The 23,552-nt window shown below is 34.3% G+C and overlaps 1 protein-coding gene across 1 annotated transcript in view; it reads left to right on the forward strand.

The window, feature by feature from the left end:
• The first annotated feature begins 1,020 nt into the window (after nt 1–1,020).
• LOC146146465 (uncharacterized) overlaps nt 1,021–23,552 on the forward strand; it is a 199,750-nt gene continuing 177,218 nt past the window's right edge. The window contains exons 1-6 of the mRNA XM_083390771.1: nt 1,021–1,097; nt 3,901–4,342; nt 5,193–5,255; nt 6,597–6,647; nt 6,977–7,048; nt 13,790–15,316. Coding sequence (XP_083246897.1) covers nt 1,062–1,097; nt 3,901–4,342; nt 5,193–5,255; nt 6,597–6,647; nt 6,977–7,048; nt 13,790–15,316 — 2,191 coding nt within the window. The 5' untranslated portion in view covers nt 1,021–1,061. The remainder of the gene's footprint in view (nt 1,098–3,900; nt 4,343–5,192; nt 5,256–6,596; nt 6,648–6,976; nt 7,049–13,789; nt 15,317–23,552) is intronic.

Genomic DNA, 23,552 nt, shown 5'->3' on the forward strand with positions numbered 1-23,552 from the left:
GCAACTTCCAAAGTTCGGTAAACTGCTTTAGCTATAAATTGTATTTGTAGATCCGTTTATAGTAGTGTGAATTTTGAAGTTCAGTAAAAGTGGGAAAACTTCAGCGCTGGTCTAGAATCCTACCACAACGCACATTATTCGGGTTAGGGTGAGAGTTAGCGTTTGGGTTGGGGTTGGTCAAGTATTAGTTTGGGTTGGTTTAGCAAAATAATTAAATAATAAAATACTACTACTAGACTCGCACAAACAACTGAAACCCCCACCCAAATAATGTGCAGAATAAGTACTTCTTAGGGAAAAGATTTTTGAATTATAGTTAAAGCTGTCTTTATTACAACTTGTTAATCTGCGATTTTATTATGGAATCAGTATTTATTAAATATAACATTGTTAGTAAGCATTTAGGTTTAGCATGTTCTACTTTCTCTGTTACTGTGTTTCTAATTTGTTTTTAATATTTTTAACAGCAAATACAAACAATGAAAATGGCAGCTTCTGGTAGTCTAACTAGTAGTATAAATTTATGGAACAGGCTATTTGTCCTGCTTGCCCGTTTAGCGAACTGTGAAAATTGTACTACTGTAACCGAATCTGCACAAAAACAAAAAGATTTATTTTTGAAGCCATTTACAGTAGTGCAAGTTTGAGCTCTAATTTTTTAGTTCCGACTTATTCTTCCATATATAAAAACTGGATGAGTTAACTTATTTCGAAAGTCTGGTAACAGGTTGCCGGGCAAATAACCTCTTTCTACATTTATCCGCAGCAGAGTGTTATTTCAAATAGTCACAACTAGTCGAAAGCAATGCTTTCAATCACCAACAGTTTGTTTTCGGTTAAAAATAATATATCTGAGCAAAATTTCCTTTTCGACTGTTCGTTCTACCAATTTTAATGCTGCAATTTTTTTTGAAAAAAATGAACTCATGTTTTTTAGCAAAATGTGAACAGAACTTGTTTATGTCATAACTTTTAAGCACTTACCTGGCTACATCATAGAGTGATTTTATTTTCTTAGATATGTAAATACATTAGGTGATTTTATTTTGTAAATAGTTCAAATGGCTGAAGAACAAACATCCAACATCTCTTGCAGAGTAAGTTTGTTTTAAATATTTAGTTTCCTATTTTATGTGCATCTTTTTAATTTGGAATTACTAAAACTATTATTCCAGTGTGGTCCAACTTATTTTTATCACAGGCCAAAAACAAGGTTTTTTTTATCTTGCTGGCCAATGTTTTTAAATAACGATTCTAGGCTTATTGCTGGCAAATTATACATAGCCTATGGCAGTGGTTCTTAACCTTTTTTTCAGCCGCGCCCCCCTTTGGTTATTTTCCTATGCCTTTTGCCCCCCTAGAAAAGCAGTTCAGCATTTTCAATTATCATTAAGACAACTTGAAAAAAAATTGAGTTTAATTTGTTGAATTGGCGCTAAACTGTAAATTCAGGAGCCTTTTCGCATTGGGCACACAACAAATTCCCAGTGCCCGATACAATGATTTAAACAGTAACGTTACCTTGTTTCAAAAGATGTGACGACACACAATACAATGGCCATATTGCAAAAACATTAAAGATTTGTGCAAAAAAGTGTAAGTCCCCCTGTTGCAAGCCTGTTGTCATATATGAAATAAAGATAAAAAATAGTTTGAACGGGGGGTGACTTTTGTCGTTTATCTATAAGTTAAAAAATTATAATTAAATAGGGCCGTTATACTTTCGATGATATGAAAACATGCAATGGCACTAAAGAGAATTTGGGCTAAAACTCAGTCAACAAAAGTATAAAAACAGGATTCGCACAGAGCGCGAACATTTTTTGCAGTTTCCATGTTAAAGTTGGCAAAAACAGAGTTTGTAGCCTACAGCGCTGTAGGAGTGGTGTACAACCAAAACGAAACCATTAGAATCATTGCAAAAAAATTCAAATATTAACTTGGAGCTCGCGCCCCCTAAGAATTGCTGGGCGCCCCACCAGGTTAAGCACCGCTGGCCTATGGCATATATACTAACTTTCTTAAATATACACCTTTGTTCAGCTACAGTAGAAATTTCAAACAATCATTTACGACTTTTTTGTCAATTGCAATAACAAAGAAACCAAAATTAAAGTGATATTGCTAGATTGCAGCAAAGCTGGCTATCAGTTTGCGGGCCAAAAAAGCGGAATTGGCCAACCTTGGCCTGCGGGCCTGCCGTTGGACCACACTGTATTAATCTATAAAATAAATGCTACATATTGTTGTATCCAGTGACAGTTTATTGCTCATGGACGTAGAAGTCAAGTAGAATGAAAGAATGTAAAACATGCTCGGTTATATAGGGTGCAGAATGCAGTCCCTATTCCAACGTAAACCAATACATACTGCGCCTTAGGGATGTTAGCGAAATACGCGAGCAAGTCGTCCATGCTGCATGGCAATAGAATCATAGGGTGAGACAACAAAATACAGGTACTAAATGAATACAATGGTCAAACCCATAGCACATTATATAAACTAGACGGCTTGCGGTTGTTGTATATTTGGCCGAGGGATATTTCTCATGGACTTGTCTTCATGGGTGTTTTGTCAAAGTAATTGGGTCAATATAAATAGGGTTATTTACCAGAATAAATCTTGTCAAATTATATATTACACTTTGGTGTGTTTGTTTTAGAATTTAAGGGTATACACTAAGTTTCACTTTTCCTGAATTGACTTTACTCATTCGAAGTAGGCAGTTAATGGATACAATTGAAATAAAAGTATTTAGGTAAAAACTGAGAATAAATACGTAATAGTATCTCCCAGCACCCGCCTGATAATATCCATTTAAATTTTTTACCCATCACACAAAAAAAAAATAAACCCCAGCAACCCCACCCCCCTGAAAAACATCTCTTAGAACTCGCTGAAAAAATAATCTATGTTTAAAAAATGTTTAACAGTGCTCGAAACCAAAAATAACAAGTAAAACGCATTTCTAGCAGTCCCCTTAAAAAAAACGTAAATAAAATAGTAAAGGCGTGGTAATCGTGGAATGTTCGAAAAATCTGATTGATAGATTTTATGTAGATAATACACATACAGTACACTGAGTCGTATTACACCAATGTATACTTTTTATTAATTCGATTATATACGTTTATTCCGTCTTTTATTGATTTCGCTGAAAAGCCATACCAGGTATTTGCATGTTTACCACTTGTGACTATAACGATCGTTAAGTAAAGCAACAATAAGGATTTCACAGGGCCTTCAGCTTACAAATATTTAGTAGATATGTTTAGTAGAAACAACATGAGAAAGAGGTAACGACAGAAAGGTCTACACTGCTTTTGATTTAGCATTTTAATTTGCGACGGTAAAATATGTTATTTTGTAATAACATTAAGTTATTTTACTAAGAGTCGATCACCTTTCTAAAAGGCAATGACACGCGCAGCTTATCCTTCTAGTGAGAATAAAGTGCACAGCATGATGTCAGTCGCTATGCAAGCTAAAAAAAACAAGCAACTATGAACGAATCTTGTATTGGAGATACTTCTACCACTAGATGGGAGTAGGTCAGTAGGTAGCTACAAAAACTACGATGACATTACAATATTTTAAATGTTTTGTCTCCCAATTATACACCCTTAGGGGTGCAGACTTCTAAACTTCTTATGCGCACTTACACACCACTCTATGTCATGTCTCAAAGTTTTAAAGTTCTACGATGAATACTTTCTCCATTAGTGTCCCGGCAAAACTATGTCATACCAAGCAAACTAAAAAATAATAAAAAGAAACAAGCAAAAACAAGATATGTACAGAAAAAAACATTTTCGGATCATATAATGAACTATGTGGTTTTGAGCAATACTATTTACTTTGCTTTTCACATGAAACCTACACTTTCTATCATTTATGTAGAATTTCATTGCTGGAGATCAACAAATTGAACACCAAGATACACAAATCGAATATCAGACTGTCGCAGTAATGCATGAACAGAGAGCAAAAATAAAACGTCAGGCGGCTGCAGGAATTCACGAACAGACAGCACAAATAAAACGACAGAAAATAGAAGATTTACAACAGCATCAAGCTGTTATCCAACGTCAAGATGTGAGTGGGCTGCAACATCAACATGCAATGATACAACATCAGGCAGTAGAAGGACTACAAGAACAACAAGCTGTTATCCAACGTCAAGATGTGAGTGGGATGCAACAGCAACATGCGATGATACAACATCAGGCAGTAAAAGGACTACAGCAGCAGGCAGTACTTCAACAGAATGTTACAGTGGTAGTGCCACAAGCTGCCATTCAAGGAGCACCTCTCAGTATTAGCTCATTAACTTCTCAACGAGGTAAATAATTTTTTTATCAGCCACCCAAGTCAAGTTCAAACTTTTAAGGTCATTAATGTAACACATAATTAGCCATGTTGTTAAACTAGATTAATCAAACTAGATGCCCGCGATATTATTTTATGGACTAGTGATGGATAACTATAAAAGATAAAAAAATGTTGTATTTATTAACCCCTGATAAAAAAGTTTGAAAAAAAAACGTCATAAAATAGTGATTGTAATGACAGCATGAATAGAATAACCACTAATCAGAAGCAGTCATTTTATGCCAAACAAACAAACCTTTAGGCAACAGAATAAAAGCTTGATTTACAGCTGTCAATTAGCCAACCTGAACGAATAGCGAAATAGAAATAAATATCCTGCGTTGATGGTCGACCAAACAAGAGACAAAGAATGGCGTTTTGATTTTTTTCACATTAGTGTAATACGCATGCCCCAATTACATTAAAAACATTGCCACTGAATAAATTAGGAAAAACCTGAAAAAAAACGATAATATAACTTACAAAATTGGGGCGAGGTCGCCTTCTCCTGGATATGCCACTGCACTAGACATATCACAAGTAAACTGTTTCAACTTCCAATTATATGAAAAATATACCGATTTTATTACCTTGTATTGTTCGACCGTTCCACAACCTGCAATTCAAGGTGCCGGGTCTCTCATTAATGAGCCATCAACTTCTCAACAAGGTAGAAAGTAATTATTTAAATTAGTCATTTTGAACCTATTCTATTCCACACAAATCTATAGCAACCTATACTGTGTTCATTTAGCAAAATGTTCTATGTTTACAAAATTATTGGAAATATACTGATTTTATTACCTTGTATTGTTCAACAGTTCCACAACCTGCGATTCAAGGTGCAAGCCCACTCACTAATGAGCCATCAACTTCTCAACAAGGTAAAATGTAATTGATTGGACGCATTTTATTTCGTCATTTTCAACCCTTTATTTCACACATATTTTGCATTGCACATAATGTACTGCACATGTAGCTCGCAATTTTGTAAATATGTTAACAAAATTATGGGAAATATGCTAATTTATTTAACTTTATTTACAACAGTGCCGCAACTTACCACTTAAGGTACAGGCCCTCTCAGTATACAACCTTCAATTTCTCAACAAGGTAAACCACTAATTATTTGGACGCCTTTATTTTAGTCATTTTGAAGCCAGTCTATTCCTTCCACACAAGTGTGCATAGTAAACTATTGTGTGGTCATTAGGGATGTTCAAAGTAGAATCCCAAGGTATTCTAGAATAATAGGTTTCGAATCTAGAATAACGAATCCAGAATAGCGAATCCTAGTATATTTTTATTAAATTATTTATCCTCAATTTTGTTTTATTAATCTTCATCTACCCTACAGGGCCCACAAACACAGGAATAAATCACCCGAACAATTTGCTAACATTTGTACATTATAATAAAAAAATCTCCCATATGTTTAACATTCTTAACAACTGTCATTTGAAGCCTTTCTGTAAACTGTAATATCTCAACTGCCCAGGTTGTTGCCAAAACTTATATTTTTGCCAATAGTGAGAAAATGCAACACTCCACACAGAAGTCTTAAGCAATTCGGTCCTGATTTTGAAAGCATTGTTAAGTCTTAGTGCTTCTTTTTTGACTAACATGATCTGTTATGCAGTCAAATAATGTACTGCAAAGAATACAAAGTTATTATTGACATAACGAATTCTTGACAATTACGTTATGCATAACTGCATAACCTCGCTGAATATTGGCCTAAAGTTGACCTTAAGTAACCCCATAGCGCATTTTGTGGACGGCAAGCACGTTTTGCAACGCTATGTTACTTTTGTAACTTAACGCATTTGGGGAGATTGCGAATTCCACACCTGGCATTACACGTTGGCCGCTCGCCTGATTTGACACTTAATTCGCTTTGATTGACACTTAATTATTAGACGAACCTTATCGCCATGCGGTGATTGGTCGCCCGAAAAAACGCTGACACTGCGCTACCAGGTTACATTTAAAGCAAGCACTATAAATTGGTCGCCGCGGCGACATGCCAACTTACCACACGCGTTTGTACAATTAGGCGCAAACAATCGGCGGTAAAACGTTAAATTATATCGGTTCCAATTACCCGAAATAAACGGCAGAATTGGATTCAAATCCAACCTGGATTCTAATCCAAGGATTCGATATTCTACTTTGAACATCCCTACTTAGTACACCACATTATATTAGTTGTTTTTGTTTTGTAGATTCACGACATCAAAATGTGGACTCCAGGCAAACCACAATGCAAGCAAGAGGTATTTGTTATTCCTGGTCAGCTTACTTCAATGTATTGTGTGATATTGTCGACAATAACAAAAAAAACCTTTGCTTAGATTTGATGATAAATATAATTATCGTATTATCCACACTAATAACATCAAAAAATGTAATCATGCAGTCTTTGTAAAAATCTAATACCTACCTAAAGTGTTTGTTTATCTGTCTATTTGATGAAATACTTTTTTAGTTTTAGGAAATGATTGGCACCGGTAGTTCTTCTTTAGGAAATTATGTGTTACCATTACTATTTAATCAAACTTTCAATAGGATTTATCGTTTTTAAAATTAAATTACTCAATTACAGACAATGTCCAGCAGGCTGCAAGGGATATTATCAACACTTACAACACTTACAACAACCCTCATAATACAACGGGTAAGTAGTTTGGTAAAGTGTTAAACTTTGTATTTCATAAAAACTAAAATATTTATAACCCACAATAAATGTTACATTAAACATTGAATTGTTTTAATAAACCACTAAGTACAAAGGGTGACTAAATAATATTTTTGTTTGGTTGGCTTGCTCTTTAATGGAATGTGTAAAAATACATAGATGTTAAGGTTATCACACAAACTGTAAAGAACACTGTGTCACCAACTGGAAGTGTTTGGCATTGTTTAAATATAAAAATAATAAAAAAAAATTCGTAATATAAAACAGAAAAAAGATTAAAAATTAATCAAAAACTTTTAAAGTAAAGTTAAAGTCAAATATTTTTGAATAAATAACAAGTCAAGTCCAAATCATCAGTTGTCCAAGTCAAGTGATTATGGGAGAAGTAAATACATTGATATAAAACTGGTAAACTCTTCTGATTATTAGCAATTTCTTAGCTAAAAAAAAATCAAATATATAGAAAGCAAATTGTTTTTAGTGCAAAAATTAAAACAACAATTTCAGTAATAAATGTTTAATGAAAAGTTTTAATTTTAACCAAAGTTATTTAACAATATGACTTAAGTCCAAGTCAAGTCATTTTGGTCAACAGATTTAAGTCAAGTTATTTGAAAACACTTAAGTACATAAAAGGCATGTCATTGTGAAGTCATAACAACATTGGAAATGGATCGAATGATAATGACCCATACTGCTAACATAAGTTGTCCTACACCAACTAAGTGAACTTCTCGCCGAGCCACTTGCCAGTTGGGCGAGTGGGTGTCAATCAGCATTCCCCGGAGCGATTTTTTACTCGCATTGGCGAGCGGTCAAGTGCGTAATCCCAACCCTGTATAAACTGTATTTTTCAGCCAGAGTTTTCATATTAATATTAACAGGACCAAAATCAGACGGTGCAAAAGAAGTGTTAAAAATGTAAAATCTAGTAAATAATGCGTTTGGTGTATTTTGTTTTTTTCTCTAAATGCTAGTTTTGGAATTGTGTTTATCAGCATCTACAGCAGGGTTTCCCAAACTTTTTGAACCATAAACTACTATTTTTTAATCTGTTTTTTCGCGGACCACAATACAAAGCAAAAAATAAATAAAACTGGATTTTATCTATTTACAAAACTGACAACATCAATGGACGGATGCGATTGCTTCTTTCTGCTTCGTTTTACTAACTTTAGCCTAGGCAAACGGTTGGAATAATCTCAACAAAACCGCAAATTCTGAATGGCGATAAGAATATATGATAAGATTTATTTTTTAACTTAAAAGTCAAAATTTTTTCAAAATTTACTCATCAGGTCAAAATTTATCAAAATTCAAAATAGGTTTAAAACAAACATAATTTGTTTACAAAATCAAAAAAAAACTAGACGGGTTGTGGTTGTTGTATATATTGTCGGGGGTATTTTTAAGGGCCTTATTTTCATGGGTGGTTTAATAATTGGGTCATTATAAATAGCGTTATTTACCAGGTTAATTTTTGTAATATAATATATTACACTTTGGTTTACTCGTTTTAAGGTTTATATTAAGTTGTATTTTCTTTTGACTTGTTTCTGCAAGCAAAAACAGATAAGGGCCGAAAAATCTCTGCCATCCCTTCTGACGTAAATGCAAATATTTTTTCCACAAAAAAACGCTTATTGTTTTAACCCTCTCTCCTCCTTGCCCTCAATCCAAATAAAAAAACTATTTTCCCCTTTTAATAAAAATAACAATAAACAAAATACTGTCTCCACCCGGGAGTAATTATTTTATTAACAAAACAGTATTTTTAAAATTATTTTTTTTCAAACCCCTTTCAAAAAATGCCTCCCCAACCCTTGGGCCCAAACCACAAAAATCTACAAGATTGTTTTTTATCTATATTAGAATTAAGTAAAACCAACAGTTTTCTTATAAATCAACTTTTTGTATTAATTTGCTATAAAACCACCAGATTGTTGAGTTGTTAACTAATAAAAAATAAACAAGGGATTCGTAGTATTATTTTTATGGTTTACCAGCGATTTAATTTACATAAATATTGGCGAACACTACAAAAAGGAGATATATTGCTAGATATTACTGTCGTTAGATAGGCGGAGAGCTTCAAATAACTTAACGTCACACTATTTAATTAGAACCCGCTTATAATTTGGAACCTATAAACCCAATTAACATAATAAACATTAATTTTAAAGATGAAAGCCGAATATGTCAAGTTTTAAATTTGAACTTTATTGGTGCCAGGTTATAGACCCTCTATTTGAGGCGCAATTAACAAAATCCGTTTTTTAAATACGAACAATGAACATGGTATAAACAAAAAACATTGTCGCGCTTTGCGCAAAAACACTTAACTTAAGCTGCTTGTTTGCGCACTGATATGCGTGACAACAGCAAGTTTCTTAAAAATTTAAAACGGTCGGACGTTTCCGGCCTTTTTATTCCCCTAAAACCATTATGTTGTTTATCAGAAATTATGTAAAAAATGTTGCAACCCTAGTAAATAGTATTCCACGACAGATTTTGTTTTGTTTACTTGTGAATAAAAAATCATTTATCATCTTCAGTGTATAAATACGTAATAAGAATATCAAAGCCCATACAGAAGTATTCTTATGCTTTGATATTCTTATTACGTCTTACTACAACCTCCAACCATTATGCTCCAAAGTGTATAAATAGATGATTGATTTTACCATCATGTCAAAATATTTGCGGAGTTTCGTCAATTACATTTTTTCTTTAACTGTGAGATTTTAGTCTAGAATTAATTAGAATGTTTCTTACCGTATTCTGTATTTGTTTATTCAGATAAAAAATTAGATTGCGCACTCAATATTAATGTGACGTTATGCATTTCGATGAACTGGTTATACTGCGAAATCTAAAGGCTTGTGGAAACATATTAAACAGTTTTCGTAATTACATATAACATCCGATAGCCAGGGATACGTTTAGTCGTTTAGGTTTTGTCTGTATTTGTTTGGGATACTGGTGGCGCTTTAAAGCAAAATACAACGCTTTGACGCACTCTGTTTTACTGCAATCAAAGTGCCCCTTTGTCATTTATTAGCGCAAGACAGCCTCCACAACTTTTTCCTTTTAACCTATTATGGCTATTGAAATTATAGTTCAAAAAGCTCTACACAATGTTAAAATTGTATACTACTACACACTTATAATTGATCTTGTCCAATATTCGACTTTTGACATAACTTATTATGCCAGGCCTTTGTGTTTTAAATGTTAATCCTAGTAATGGAGATTGTAATGTTTCTTTGAAATGCGTGTTTTGGCTAAAAGTGTAAATATTTTGCTCTGTTCATTTATAAAACATTTAGTGCATGTTCCATTTGTAAAATTGCGGTAAACTCGTTTAGTTCTTTTCAAACAAGAACACAGGCTTTTAACCCGTTAGATAGGTTCTGTTTTGTCAGGACTTCTTTATTACAGGGCCTGATATCGACTAGGTTTTGTCGTTAAACCTGTTGGTGCTTTAACGAAATTTCAAATACAACAAACAATGGTGGCATTATATTCAAAGACTGAATTCGTTTTATAATTGCCCAATATATTCTACCCGTGCAAGCGAAAAGTTTTGCAGTTTTGGGATAATTAATTTTTCCAGTTAAAGTTTAAAATTTTAATCCTTCCTAATCCTTACGAATCAATAAATAAACGTTATTGTGTAATTGCAAGCGCGTAACAGTTTCCGGTTTTGATTAAGCGTAGCCTAATTCTTTTTGTTTAGTATGTTTTACTATTCATTACGTATTTTTGTTCTCCTATCTGCAGTGAAGGTCACTGGAACCACATTACTGCAGTTTGTACGCGACATTAACCAGAAATCAGATTGCGTTACGCGGTGTCTGTTTAGGGCGGCCAGGCATCAGTTTCTATATTTTACAGCCAACCAAAGATTATTTCATTCCGCAACAAGCAGTAGAAACTACTCCCCCAGACTGTAGCCGCGATATACAGTCAAACGTTTGTGCGCCCAACTGTGACATAATGGATGAAAGACGCTCATAAGTTGTATCATTATTTTAAAAAAGATTTTCCTAAAATCCAAAGAGTGCAATTGACAAATCATGATGATATTACATTTGAAAATCCTTTTCCTCTTATTGCCCTAAACCAGTTATACTTTTAAAGTTTAAAAGGAACCATGTGGCATGGCAGCATGAAACACTTAATTCTGACCCTGCCTGGTAGTTAAGTTTGGTTCACTTGGCGGAGTTTGGCTTGTAATAAAATTATTCATTGAATGATTTCCTGTAATGCATCTAGCAATTTTTTTTGTGGTAACATTGTGTTTTCCATAGCCTCTGGGCTGATTTAGCATTTTGTCTGTACTGACACAAAAAGCCAGTCCTCACGTCAAGCCGAAAGTTAACTTGATTGCTAAAGCAACCTACCACACTTCTATAGGCTACAATGAGCCTTTTAGATTTAAAATAAACAATCACAATCAATTGTTATTGTGTAATTTAATGCATTACTGTTATAATCTGGGTTAAATAACTTGGTAAATATAAATAAAAAATTGACAAAGAACGCTTTTAGAAACTAAAATAAGACAAACTAAGCACACAACTCTAAAATAAGCACGTTCCTTAGAAACATCAAAAACGTGTGGTTAACGACGCCAAGACACTAATACTGTACTTCAAACAATAATATGTTGCTTAAATCAATGTATTTCTAATAGGTCGAAAATTTTGTCCAAATTTTAATATTTTTTTTTTAGGTAAAATTTATCATTTTTGAGGTCAAAAAAATATTCGCCCTAATAATTACGTCATAGAAAAGGAATACGAGAATTTATCATAAATACCTTTTTGTCTCCAACGAGCTACAAGTAAGATTTACGATACTGGATAGCAAAAGCTTTCAAAATCATTAGGTTGTATAAAGCGTACAAACTGTACATTGTACAATGTATATGTGTGGCTTTTTAATTTTTTTTCATTTTGTGTTGTCATCGCAGACCACCATTACATCCTTCTTAGTTTGGGGGGGGGGGCATGGCCATATCGCCCAAACTAAAAACAGTGCCACAACTTACCATTCAAGGTACAAGCCCACTCACTAATGAGCTCATAGAAAAATATTTGTTGAAATCATGGTCGTTTGAAAACTAAAAAGTACCCATTTTCTTAGTTTTTATAATATAGCCAATGTTGTTATGCTATTTTTTAAGTTCCAGTTTAAGGCAAATTTACCTTTTTTATCAAAGCCTTAAAGAGGCCAATTTTTATTTAAAAATCCGTAATGCCAAAACATTTATGACAATGTTTTTTAAATCTCTAAACAATCACTGCATGTTATACCACTCCAAGCAAAGCCAAACCTGCTTTAATAGACAGATAGATGCGATTACTTTGTGGGCCACATTAAAAGGTTGTTGTAATACAAGACCAGTGGCGTATCCAGTTCGAAACTCCCCCTCCCCCCTTTTCGTAAGTGAAATTTTATTTTTGTCAGGGTTTAACTCACCGTCCGAAGCGTCGATGTTTTTAATGTAGTTAGGTCATGCATCTTAAGATAATTCAAAGCCCAAAAAAAAAGACTTACACTGCTCGGCGCAGATGTTGCGCTAATCGTGGCATAATAACACCCAGGAAAAACAATCTTGGTGTTTAGTATTGCAGGTGGCGAAAGACGTGCTTGTAAATTAATGAAGTCCCGTACATGGAGCTTAGAAAACTGCGCTGCTGATCTATTACACATATTTCACCGTCTTGGTTTAGTTTTATTGCACACTAAGCTTCCACACACGTGGTCGTTGCGTCTTAAAGGTTTGCTTTTGCTGAAAGGTAATTGGCTGTCCTTGCAAATCACCGATTACATCTGAAAAAACTTTGTCCAAGTGTGATTTTTTTTCATACACAAAAATATTTATGCCGGGAACGCTAGTCATACAAAGACACAACCATAGCACAGTTGAAACACAGTTGTGAAAAACATTATTGCATAGGTAACTATTTTAGTTGGTGTTGACACAATGTTTGCATTATTAGCTGCAACAGCTTAATGTAGGGATCGGTTCATTTATCCTTAGGTTGTTTTCAAACATTTTTGCAACAGTAATCACCAGGGCAATTTTCTTTACCAAAAAAATGAGGAATTTTTATCTATAAAATGAAAATTTCAACCTATGACAGAATTTTTACCTATTATAAATACATTGATTTAAACAACGCATTGTTGAATAAAGTATTGCATTATAGTGTCTTAGTGTCCCCTCCACTTGATTTGAATGTTTCACGGACAATAGATGGTACAAATATCAGTTATTTTTTCAGTTTTATTTAAATGTTTCAAAAATGTTCAGTTTTAAATAACTTAAAAATGTCTGAGAAAAACAAAGTCTCTGGTTGCTTGAGAAAATTGTTTAGTAAACAGTTACTTAATAACCTCCATAGTAAAATATAACATGAGAAGAATTGCAAAAAATTACGCGACCTGGCATATTATGGAAATGGTAAATGGAATAATTGCGAATATATAATGGAGTTAACACGTTTTTACCTGCAATTCAAAACAAAATTTTGATAAAATTTTAAACTGAGTGACCATTTCTAAAAGCTCGTTACAGTTTTTGTGCATTTTGTAAACGATTTTAAACTACTGTATAAATTTTGACAAAATTTGCCTTTTTTGACTAATCAAAAAATAATTGTATTATTTCTGAATGTTTGTTCATCTAGAAATAAAACATATTTTTAGATACTCCTGAAGATATTTCACTGGAAACTATAAAGGAAGATCTCAAGAGAGCACAGCAAGAAGTTGTTTCACTCGGGCTAAACTACGAGCAGGAAAACTTTCCCTGTGTTCATCCAGTTCTAAGGACAGAGGAAAACTTTTATCGTGGTTCAGCTGGTAAAACAGAAAACTATAAGCCTTCCACACAACAAAGGCATGTCGATTCTGGCTTAAAGGAGATCAGTTTTGAGCGATTGCATGAATATGTAGTACCTCATCGCTACACAGCTTTAGTTGGGGCTCCTGGTTCTGGGAAATCAACCATTGCCAGACGACTGTCAAACACGCCTTGCATAACGTGGATCCTCCTGTTGTGCATGGACATGCTCTATGGGTCAGAAAAAGTTACTCTAAGGCAGGTTTTAGTTGATCATGCATACCCATGGTTAAGCGAAAGAAAACGAAACGCCATATTTGCAGCAATAATAAAGTTCCCAGGGAAATTTGGGATCATACTTGATGGTTATGATCAGGCAACTTGGTCACTTAATAATGTGAATCCTAGAAATGCGTCATACGATACTCCCATGTTAGTTGAAGAGGTAGTTGCAAATTTATGCACCGGAAAATTCCTTCCTAGAATTTCTATAGTTTTGACTTCCAGACCTCATTCTATCGTTACCCTCCATGAGTTACTTCGCCCCAAGGAAATTGTTTTGGTACATGAGTTTACACCAGACAGCATGAAAAAACTATTCTTTGCATTCGCTAAAAATGAAGCCCAGAGAATATGGGAAAGCTTTACCAAACTTGCACCTGTGTTACTTGAGCTTTGTCTTACCCCGATCATGCTTCAATTGATCCTTTTGGCTGCTTTGGGCACAGATAATCTCACCGAACTTTGTAACATCACTCAGATTTTCATAGTTTTACTTGAAAACCTGAGACGCTCAGTACATGCCAAGGGTCATGACATCAAAAACATCAAAGTCAAACTTACCAAAATTGCTTACAACGCCACAAAGAATTCAACTGTCATTATGACCTTTTCACAAATGGTTGAGCAAGGTTTAAGTGATGTCATAGTCCAGGATATTATAATCGCAGTACCTGGGTATTCTCACTTTAACCAGAAACTTTTCGATGGGGACAAAAAGTTTTATTTTTCGCATCAGTTACTTCAAGAATTCTATACCGCTGTCCATATTAGCCAGAACATGAGTTTAGATGAGTTTAGTCAGATTGTCGATAAATTGGTCACTCGTCCTCACTGGGCGATGGTAAGAAGATTCGAATGTGGACTTCTACTCGGAGATAACTTCACGATGAATCCAGAACCCAATGAATCCTCCAGTGATGCAGATTCTGATGAATTCTTCACCTATGCAGAATCCGATGAATCCTCCAGTGATGCAGAATGCGATGAATTCTCCAGTGATGCAGAATCCGATGAATCCTCCAGTGATGCAGAATCCGATGAATCCTCCAGTGATGCAGAATCCGATGAATCCTCCAGTGATGGAGAACAAACTTTCAAGAAAATTACAAGTAGGTTTGAACTTTATGTTTCAGCTAGCATTTTTTATTTATTGTTTTAAATTAATAGCCTTGAGTTTTGGCGATATTTCAAGAATCTGTTTTGCTGGTAAAATTTGAATCTACTACTCATAACCCCTAAACATCATTTTTTCCGTTTACATAAGAACTCAATCTAACAGACTAAAATATTGAATAACTTTTTTCACAGTCAAGGTTGTCAACTACCAAAACTAAATATGCTTAGGTATACAGAGATTCTACTTTGTGAATCATTTTGTGTTAATCCACTCACATGCTTCCCGACTAGCGACGCACATATCACGACATAAAGTCTAAATTTATCACCTCTATAACTTTAAAGCTGCTAGAAGTAAAGCCATTCCATAGGATTGCATTAGATTAAATATATTAAAATTTAGGCATAATTCTATTGCTTAGGCTTATTATGATTGCTCGTAGCAGCAATGCGCTTCTCAAATATACATAATAACGTTTTTTTCCAACTTTAATACTAAATATTTATACATTGTATGCTCAATGAGCTAACCTAAAAAATATAAACTGAAAAAATATATACGTTTTTTATTTTTTCCATTGGCCGGCGTAGCAGCAATGCGCCTCTTGTAGATATACATAATAACGTTTTAGCAGCATTTTTATAAATACAAAGTCATAAAGTTACATCATAAATCATGCATTTGTGCGCCAATTTGTAGTGCCCCCATTATGAAAAGTAATGGGATAAACTATGAACTAGTTAGCAACAAGCCAACACATATGTGGCAACATAACCGTTACGATCCATTTAAGTGCATTTTGTAAAGATTTTGGCTCAAAATGATTTTAACCTAATGTGAGAATTTTAACTTTTGTGCCAACTTGAAATATAGTTTTGTTTTTTTAGTTTAGTAACCTATAATACCAATCTATATTCAATCCAAGGCTGATGTCAAACACAAGTGTTACTAAGGGCCGCACAAGATAATTTGGGTATGCAGCGAGACACTTCAAATAAACTAAAATACGTTGTATGTTCAATATATTTGTTGTACCCACACTAAGTATAATAGTTAACAGCAGTACTTCCTTACCTTTGTGACGTGTTGGTGAACCTGTCAAGCCAAACCAGTGGGAATTAGTTTCTTATACCGGTATTTTTCTGGAATTTCTTGCAAGTTTTATGACGTTAGCCTTCAAGTTGAATAATAAATCTTTATAAAGTGTGTCCTATAACTAACCTAAAAAAATATAAAATGAAAAAAATTTGTGAAACATATGTACACACATATATGTGTGCTTACAACTGAGATCTAGCCCTTCTGAAGCTGCTTTTTGACCAACGATAACGGCTTACGTATTATTAGTACAAAAAAAAAGCCATTGCAGACTCACCGAATCTGTCGATCAATGATGCAATCTTTATAAAGTGTGTCTTATAACTAACCTAAAAAAATATAAAATGAAAAAAATTGTACTAACAGATTGAGCAAGCATTGGCGTATGGTTGTTTCTCGACTCGTTCCCTCAGTTGGTAGAGCGACGGTCCCGGCTTGACCGGAGGTCGTGAGTTCGAACCTCACTGCAGGCTAGTTGTTTTTCTAGTCTGCTCTGCTTGCATCATTGATCGACAGATTCGGTGAGTCTGCAATGGCTTTTCGGTGTATGAAAAAAATTTGTGCGCCGAAAATACCACAAAAATGCCATAGTGATAAAAAAACGCCAAATGCGTTTATCAGTAATATTTTACGGGCTTGTCGCTACAAACCTCAAACTAAGACGGTTACATTTGCACACAACCTGGAAGACAGTTTTTTGCAGGTCGCACCAAATGGTATCGATGGTTACATGTTTGACACCCTGATCTAAAATGCACTATTTAGTGCTAAATGTGAACCACTACAATATTACTGACTATAGCTTGTACAAATAGGTGCGTTAAAGTATTACCTGCTTAACTCTGTAAAAAGTCAGCATAGAACTGGAATAAGAATACCAAATGTCGCTCTAGTTAAGAAATTACGTAGAAATAAAACGTTATTTTTGTCCTACAAATGCTACAATGTCTAATATAGTTTTAAGGTGGCTAAAAATAATCAGAAAAACTTGCATGTTTGTAAAATATGTTTTTCCCTATATATTTCCAGACAAGGCTAAGGCTGAGAAATTGTACAAACGCCTTTTAAACCAATTCAAACGAAAGCCCAATGGTAAGTTGACAACATTTATTTTACTTTATGCTTTATTGTCACTGGAGATATGTATTTAAACATTTAGCAGTAAAACACGCATGAGCAATTTAGGTGCTACAAGCTTTAGCCGTAAACGCGATTAAAAAAACACATTTAGAAGATGTATTTGATTTATGTAAAACAGGCTCACATTGCGGTGAAAATATGACATTTTAATAGCAGAAATTCTTAGTTAACATTTTGTGCGGCCCGCAAAGATCTTTCTGAGGTTGGTTTTGGCCCGCGACTAGAAAAAGGTTGCCGACCCCTGTTCTAAATTAATATATGGACTAAATGTGCAAAATAACCCCTAAACCGGTATGGAGATAGTATGGGACGATCGATACACGACGGTCTGGTATTGTTCGTTTTGGTGACTACGTTTGGGCGCCCTAGTTTGAATGGCACCGTTTGGGCGCCGCTGTTTTGGCACCGGATTTTTTTCCTGTTTGGGGATAGTAGGGGTAATGGGTGGGGTTAGAAATGGGGTTAGGGTTGAAATTACTAGGATAGTGATTGGGGTGGGGTTTGGGGTTAAGCAAAGTGTTCTATAGACCTGATTCTGGCCATTTAGGTCTTATTCGGACAGTTTTATGGTTTAGGCGTTATTACGACTATTAGGTATTATTCTAATTTTGTTCTTATTCCGAATTGTGTTTTATATCGACGTTGATGTTCTTCTTATTTCTATTTCATCTTTTCAAACATCTAGCAGTAAAACACGCATGAGCAATTTAGGTACTACAAGCTTTAGCCGTAAACGCGATTAAAAAAAAACACATTTAGAAGATGTATTTGATTTTATTTAAAACAGGCTCACATTGCGGTGAAAATATAAAATGTACCAAAATCTATGGTAACCTAGCATTAAACAAATATATTCGTGTAATCATGACGATCTTCCACGTAAACTTATTAGTCACGGTTTTAATTATTTAAGATGCAAGGAACCATTTGCTTTTTTTTGAAGAGAAAAAGCGAATTAAGCCCATAAAAACCAATTCAGTTGTATTTAATGTTCCTCAGTTAACCAATGCTTCAAACACAAATTCTTGGAAACGCTCATTTTTTAAATGTAATCATTTTAGGTTTTTAACGCTGTAATTTCCAAGTAACAGATACAGGCTGTAAATAAACACAAACAAAAACCATAACACGTCCCGCATCCAAAAAAAAGCTTGTCTGTGGCAGAAATAAAACAAACAAAAAACACAAAGATGTACTAGTGCGGTACAACAGTCGTCCCAATTCCAGTGAATAACATGATTTTGTGAATAACTTCGGCAGTCATGCGCTTGGCTAATGGTAAAGTTCGTTGTTGTTGGATGAATACAAGATTTTCAATAGTTTAATATTGTTTCTAACATCGATATTCTGTGTTTCTGTTTTAATTGATTGACGCTTACATGGCATAAGTAATGCAATATGTTACGCAAGTACTATCTCGTTTACTTATTGTGATTTTTTGCCGGTCGTGAACATATTTTTATCTTGATTCGTTTGTCTAAAAAGGTTTGGGAACTTCTGCTTTAAACAACCATTGTTAGAACAATTCACACTTGTGACGTCATAATGCCGATTGCTGGTTCAACCTACAAGGTTGTTTTTGTTGCATTTCCTAATATTTGTTGAAAACTGTGTTTAGATATTGGAATGATTGTTGATTTGCAAGAATGCAATGAAGCAGTGCTCCGGTCTTTCGCAAAGCACTTCCCTGTGGAGGCTCGTTTAAGCGGCCAACCCATCGGTACAAGTTCATGCCACGCTTTGGGGCGGATGCTCCAGCATGTCGACAAACCAATCGAGGAGTTGTATCTGGAGGGCTGCGACCTGACAAATCAAGGTTTCGAACACATTTGCGAAGCAATCGGGAAAATGACTCACGAGGTAAAGTTGGTTCATGTTATTATCAGCAATGTTCCCTCTAAGAAAATCTTCTACTGCGCAACTATTTTTTTAGTGAGCAACAATATTTATAGGCTGCGTGAGTTAGCATTGGCAGATCAATATTTTTGTTTGGGGCAAGAAAATTTATGACGTCACAAATCATGAGGCATAAAACAAATAATCTCAAAATCTTTCTGTTCCCGGTTGAACTCTAGAATTTTTCAGTTTTAACTTGCGACTGTAATCGAGTTTAAATACAACCATGGATATGGCAACAAAGCGGTCGCGAACAAATATCTGATTACTTTGGTTAAATTGATAAAACGTCTACATTAGAAAGATAGGATGTTGATGCCTCCAGCACACAATAAATATTCGTCAACTACTGACTCATTTTCATTTATCAAGATGATTTTACTAGGGTTGTATCAGTGCCGATCCAATTAATATAGGGGTTCCTACGTTAATTTGCGACCCAGTTCATCGATTCTACTTTGAATTTATCAAAACTATAAGCACACAACAACTGGAGGTTACTAAAGTTCATAACAATAAAGATCCCTATATCGTTATAGGAATACAAATTGCAAATATCAGCCACCCCCGAATAGCGCAAAGCGTGAAAAAAACGTTAACTCGATATACTTGACAGAAATTGGATTTATGGAGTTCTGTGATTTTACGCTGCGCTAGCTTATGGACACAAAGAAAATGTGTAATTAAAATCGCTTTCTGTAAGCCTCCCCACCTTTCTCTAGTTTATGATACAAAGTAATTTACAGAAAACATGTATTACGTTACATTTTGTGACCTAATGATTTCAGCGCCATACCTCAAGCAGTTACTTATAGCAGGGTCGCCACTCAAATCAGGACAAATGTGACTTATTGACAAAATATTGTGTGACAATACTAGGACTGAATTAATTCGCTATAAGCGCGAAACATTTTGTACTTGCTTAGTAAAACATGGCAGAAGCATGTTTTGATGCCCCAAAGCGGAAGCGTACAGAGGATAATGAGATAGAATGTGGCAACCTGAACAATACGTAAGCACACGCTTGCTGATACGCCCGTCCGGAAAGTAAGCCAGATCTCGACGACATCTCTTGGGTGCACGGCCGAACAATGCGTAACGTAGTCGGCACACGCTTGCTGATACGTAGACCGGTGGTTCCGACATTTATTGGCTTACAGAACCAGTCGTGTAAACTGTTCGCGGCACCCTTACTAGTAGTTTGTCTAAGTGGATTACTGTGATGTTACAATGAACAAAACCAAAACAGGCCTTATCAACTGTGTATAATGTAGGAAAGCTTTCTTAATTGTGCCACATTTAATAATACCTTCAAAATAAAATGAATATAAGCTTTACTTTTATTAGCATAATTTTTTTATACCCATGCCATTCCTAGTACGTGATTATAATGTTAGGAAATAACGCAATATATGTTTGTAGTCCTAATATTTATACTTTTGCTAAATGTCTAAAACACAATAAACATGATATTCGATCTTTTAAAGCAAATTAAATATTTATGTGATTTCGGTGAGTCATACAAACTGTTATGCGTCATTATACAACATATGTAAGGCCCTTCAAACATTACCTGACATTAAACATTACTCGACCAACCCATTTACTTTCTACCTTCGATGCCATCCATCCATTAAAATACTTCATAGAAAACCCTTAATTTAACCGCTAGTTGCGCTATTTTAAAGAGCGGGATCGTTCTTGTTATTTAACTTGTTTATTGAGCGTGTTTAGAATAAACCTCTGTTTAAAATCGTTATTCTATACTTTATTTCCCCGTCTGTCTTGCTGACTCAGCTAATCTCAAGACAGTCGATAGCTACTTAGGTTTACGCGGCTGCTGGGAAACTCAACTATAGACACAACTACATGCACGCCATGCTTGCTGGTGTGATTGTGCTGCGCTGTTGTGAACTGCATTCATTGCGCAGTGTGCCGGTTTGTCGAATGTACAATACACCTAGCATTCTTATTTATAAGAATTTAACAATCATTTCAATTAAACATTTTTAATCACACAAAATTGTGATGGTTTTAATCCTTATCAAAAAATTCACAAGTTTTAATTCAATGAATTAAAAAACTTCAAACAACTTGGGACTGTTGCAAAAATATACTTGTTTTGTAACAAATAATTTCAAACCCACAAGGTTATGTTTTTATGAATTAGTTAAAGGAGCTTTTCCTCAGCTTCAGGTACATTTTTCGTCCAAAATGACTTGAGATTTTGTTCCGTTTTAAAGTTTTGGATAAAATCAAATCGAAAGTAGGATGTGAGCAAATTTGCGACAAACATCGCGTCATTGTTTAAACAATCGTTTTTTTGTTTTTGTTCAAAATAATTTATTTCAAGGAAACATTGAAGAGAAATATTTAAACTCATGACGTTATGTTTCTATGAATTAGTTGAAGAAGCTTCACCTCAGCGAAAACCAAATCCAAAACGCCGGAGTGAAAAGTTTGTCGGAGATTGTTCACAAGTTGGAGGTGTTGGGGTTGAACGAATGTGGCATTACAGACATCAGTCCACTCACCGACGCCATCAAGAACAAAGATTGCAAAGTAGGTTGTTTTTAAAGTTGATTCTCGACAAGCAGTCAGAGGTACAGTAGCCAAACAAGCAAGTTTGGAAAATAAAGTGTTTTATAAATTACAAATAAATTTTTGATTAAAACAGAATTATTTTGTTTTTTCGGCAGCTCATGTACACATACACCCATTAGTGATTAAACATTAATTTAAACTAGTTTTTTACCCGGGTAAAAACCTTATTCAATAAAAATATTTGTTAATTTATTCAAAGACTTGATGCATTTTTTGCTACGTTACCTTCATTATGCGGTAATAATTTAAACTGTACCTTTCCTAACGTCAACTTAAATCAAACATTAAGACTTTTTGCTACTTTACTTTTAGTTATATTTTTCGTCCAAAATTACTTGAGATTTTGTTCTGTTTTAATATTTTCGATAAAATCAAATCGAAAGTAGGATGTGAGCAAATTTGCGACAAACATCGCGCCATTGTTTAAACAATCGCTTTTTTGTCTTTGTACAAAATAATTTATTTCAACGAAACATTGAAGAGAAATATTTAAACTCACGACGTTATGTTTCTATGAATTAGTTGAAGGTGCTTTTCCTCAACGAAAACCAAATCCAAAACACCGGAGTGAAAAGTTTGTCGGAGATTGTTCACAAGTTGAAGGTGTTGTGGTTGGACGATTGTGACATCACAGACATCAGTCCACTCACCGACGCCATCAAGAACAAAGATTGCAAAGTAGGTTGTTTTTAAAGTTGATTCTCGACAAGCAATCAGAGGTACAGTAGCCAAACAAGCAAGTTTGTAAAATTTTAAAATAAATGCTTTTATAGATTAAAAAGAAAATTATTGGAATATTAATAGAAAGTGTTTGTTTCGGCTTGCTTGCGTACACATACACCCATTAGTGATTAAGCATTAATTTAAACTATTTTGTTAGCCGGCTGTAACGACTTATAAGTAGGGCGATTATTTTTTGACTTGTCAAAAAAAGTCAAAATTTTGTCAAAATTTACACGTTAGGTCAAAATTTGTCGAATGTTTTCAAGTCAAAATCCAATCAAAATGCACATAAATCACTTGCAAAATTAAAAAAAAACTAAAGTCAGCTTTTTGAAATTGGTCGTTTCGTTGTTTTAAAATTTATCGTTCAATTTTATCAAAAAAATTTAGTTTTGATTTATGTTCAAAGTCATTTTAACCATATTATATCTTTATTAGAGCAATATACGGTATAAAAACACGTGATTAACGACGCCCAGGTTATTTAAATCAATGTATTTCTAACAGGTCAACATTTTGTCAAAATAAATTATTTTAGGTCAAAATTTGTCAAAATTTGATTTTGCAGGTCAAAATTTACTATATTTTAGGTCAAAAAATAATCGCCGCCTATTCGTTTAGTATGTAACATATAACTAAAGCCGCTGTGATTTTTATATTCGGGTTAATATAAATACTTTACTGTCCTTAAGAAAATCAATCACCACAATTGGACCATTTCAGAATATATTGTGTTATTTGTTATAAATAAGCTCTAATAATAATCA

The sequence above is a fragment of the Ascidiella aspersa genome, chromosome 5 (assembly GCF_963924565.1).
Source record: "Ascidiella aspersa chromosome 5, kaAscAspe10.2, whole genome shotgun sequence".
NCBI lineage: Eukaryota > Metazoa > Chordata > Ascidiacea > Phlebobranchia > Ascidiidae > Ascidiella > Ascidiella aspersa.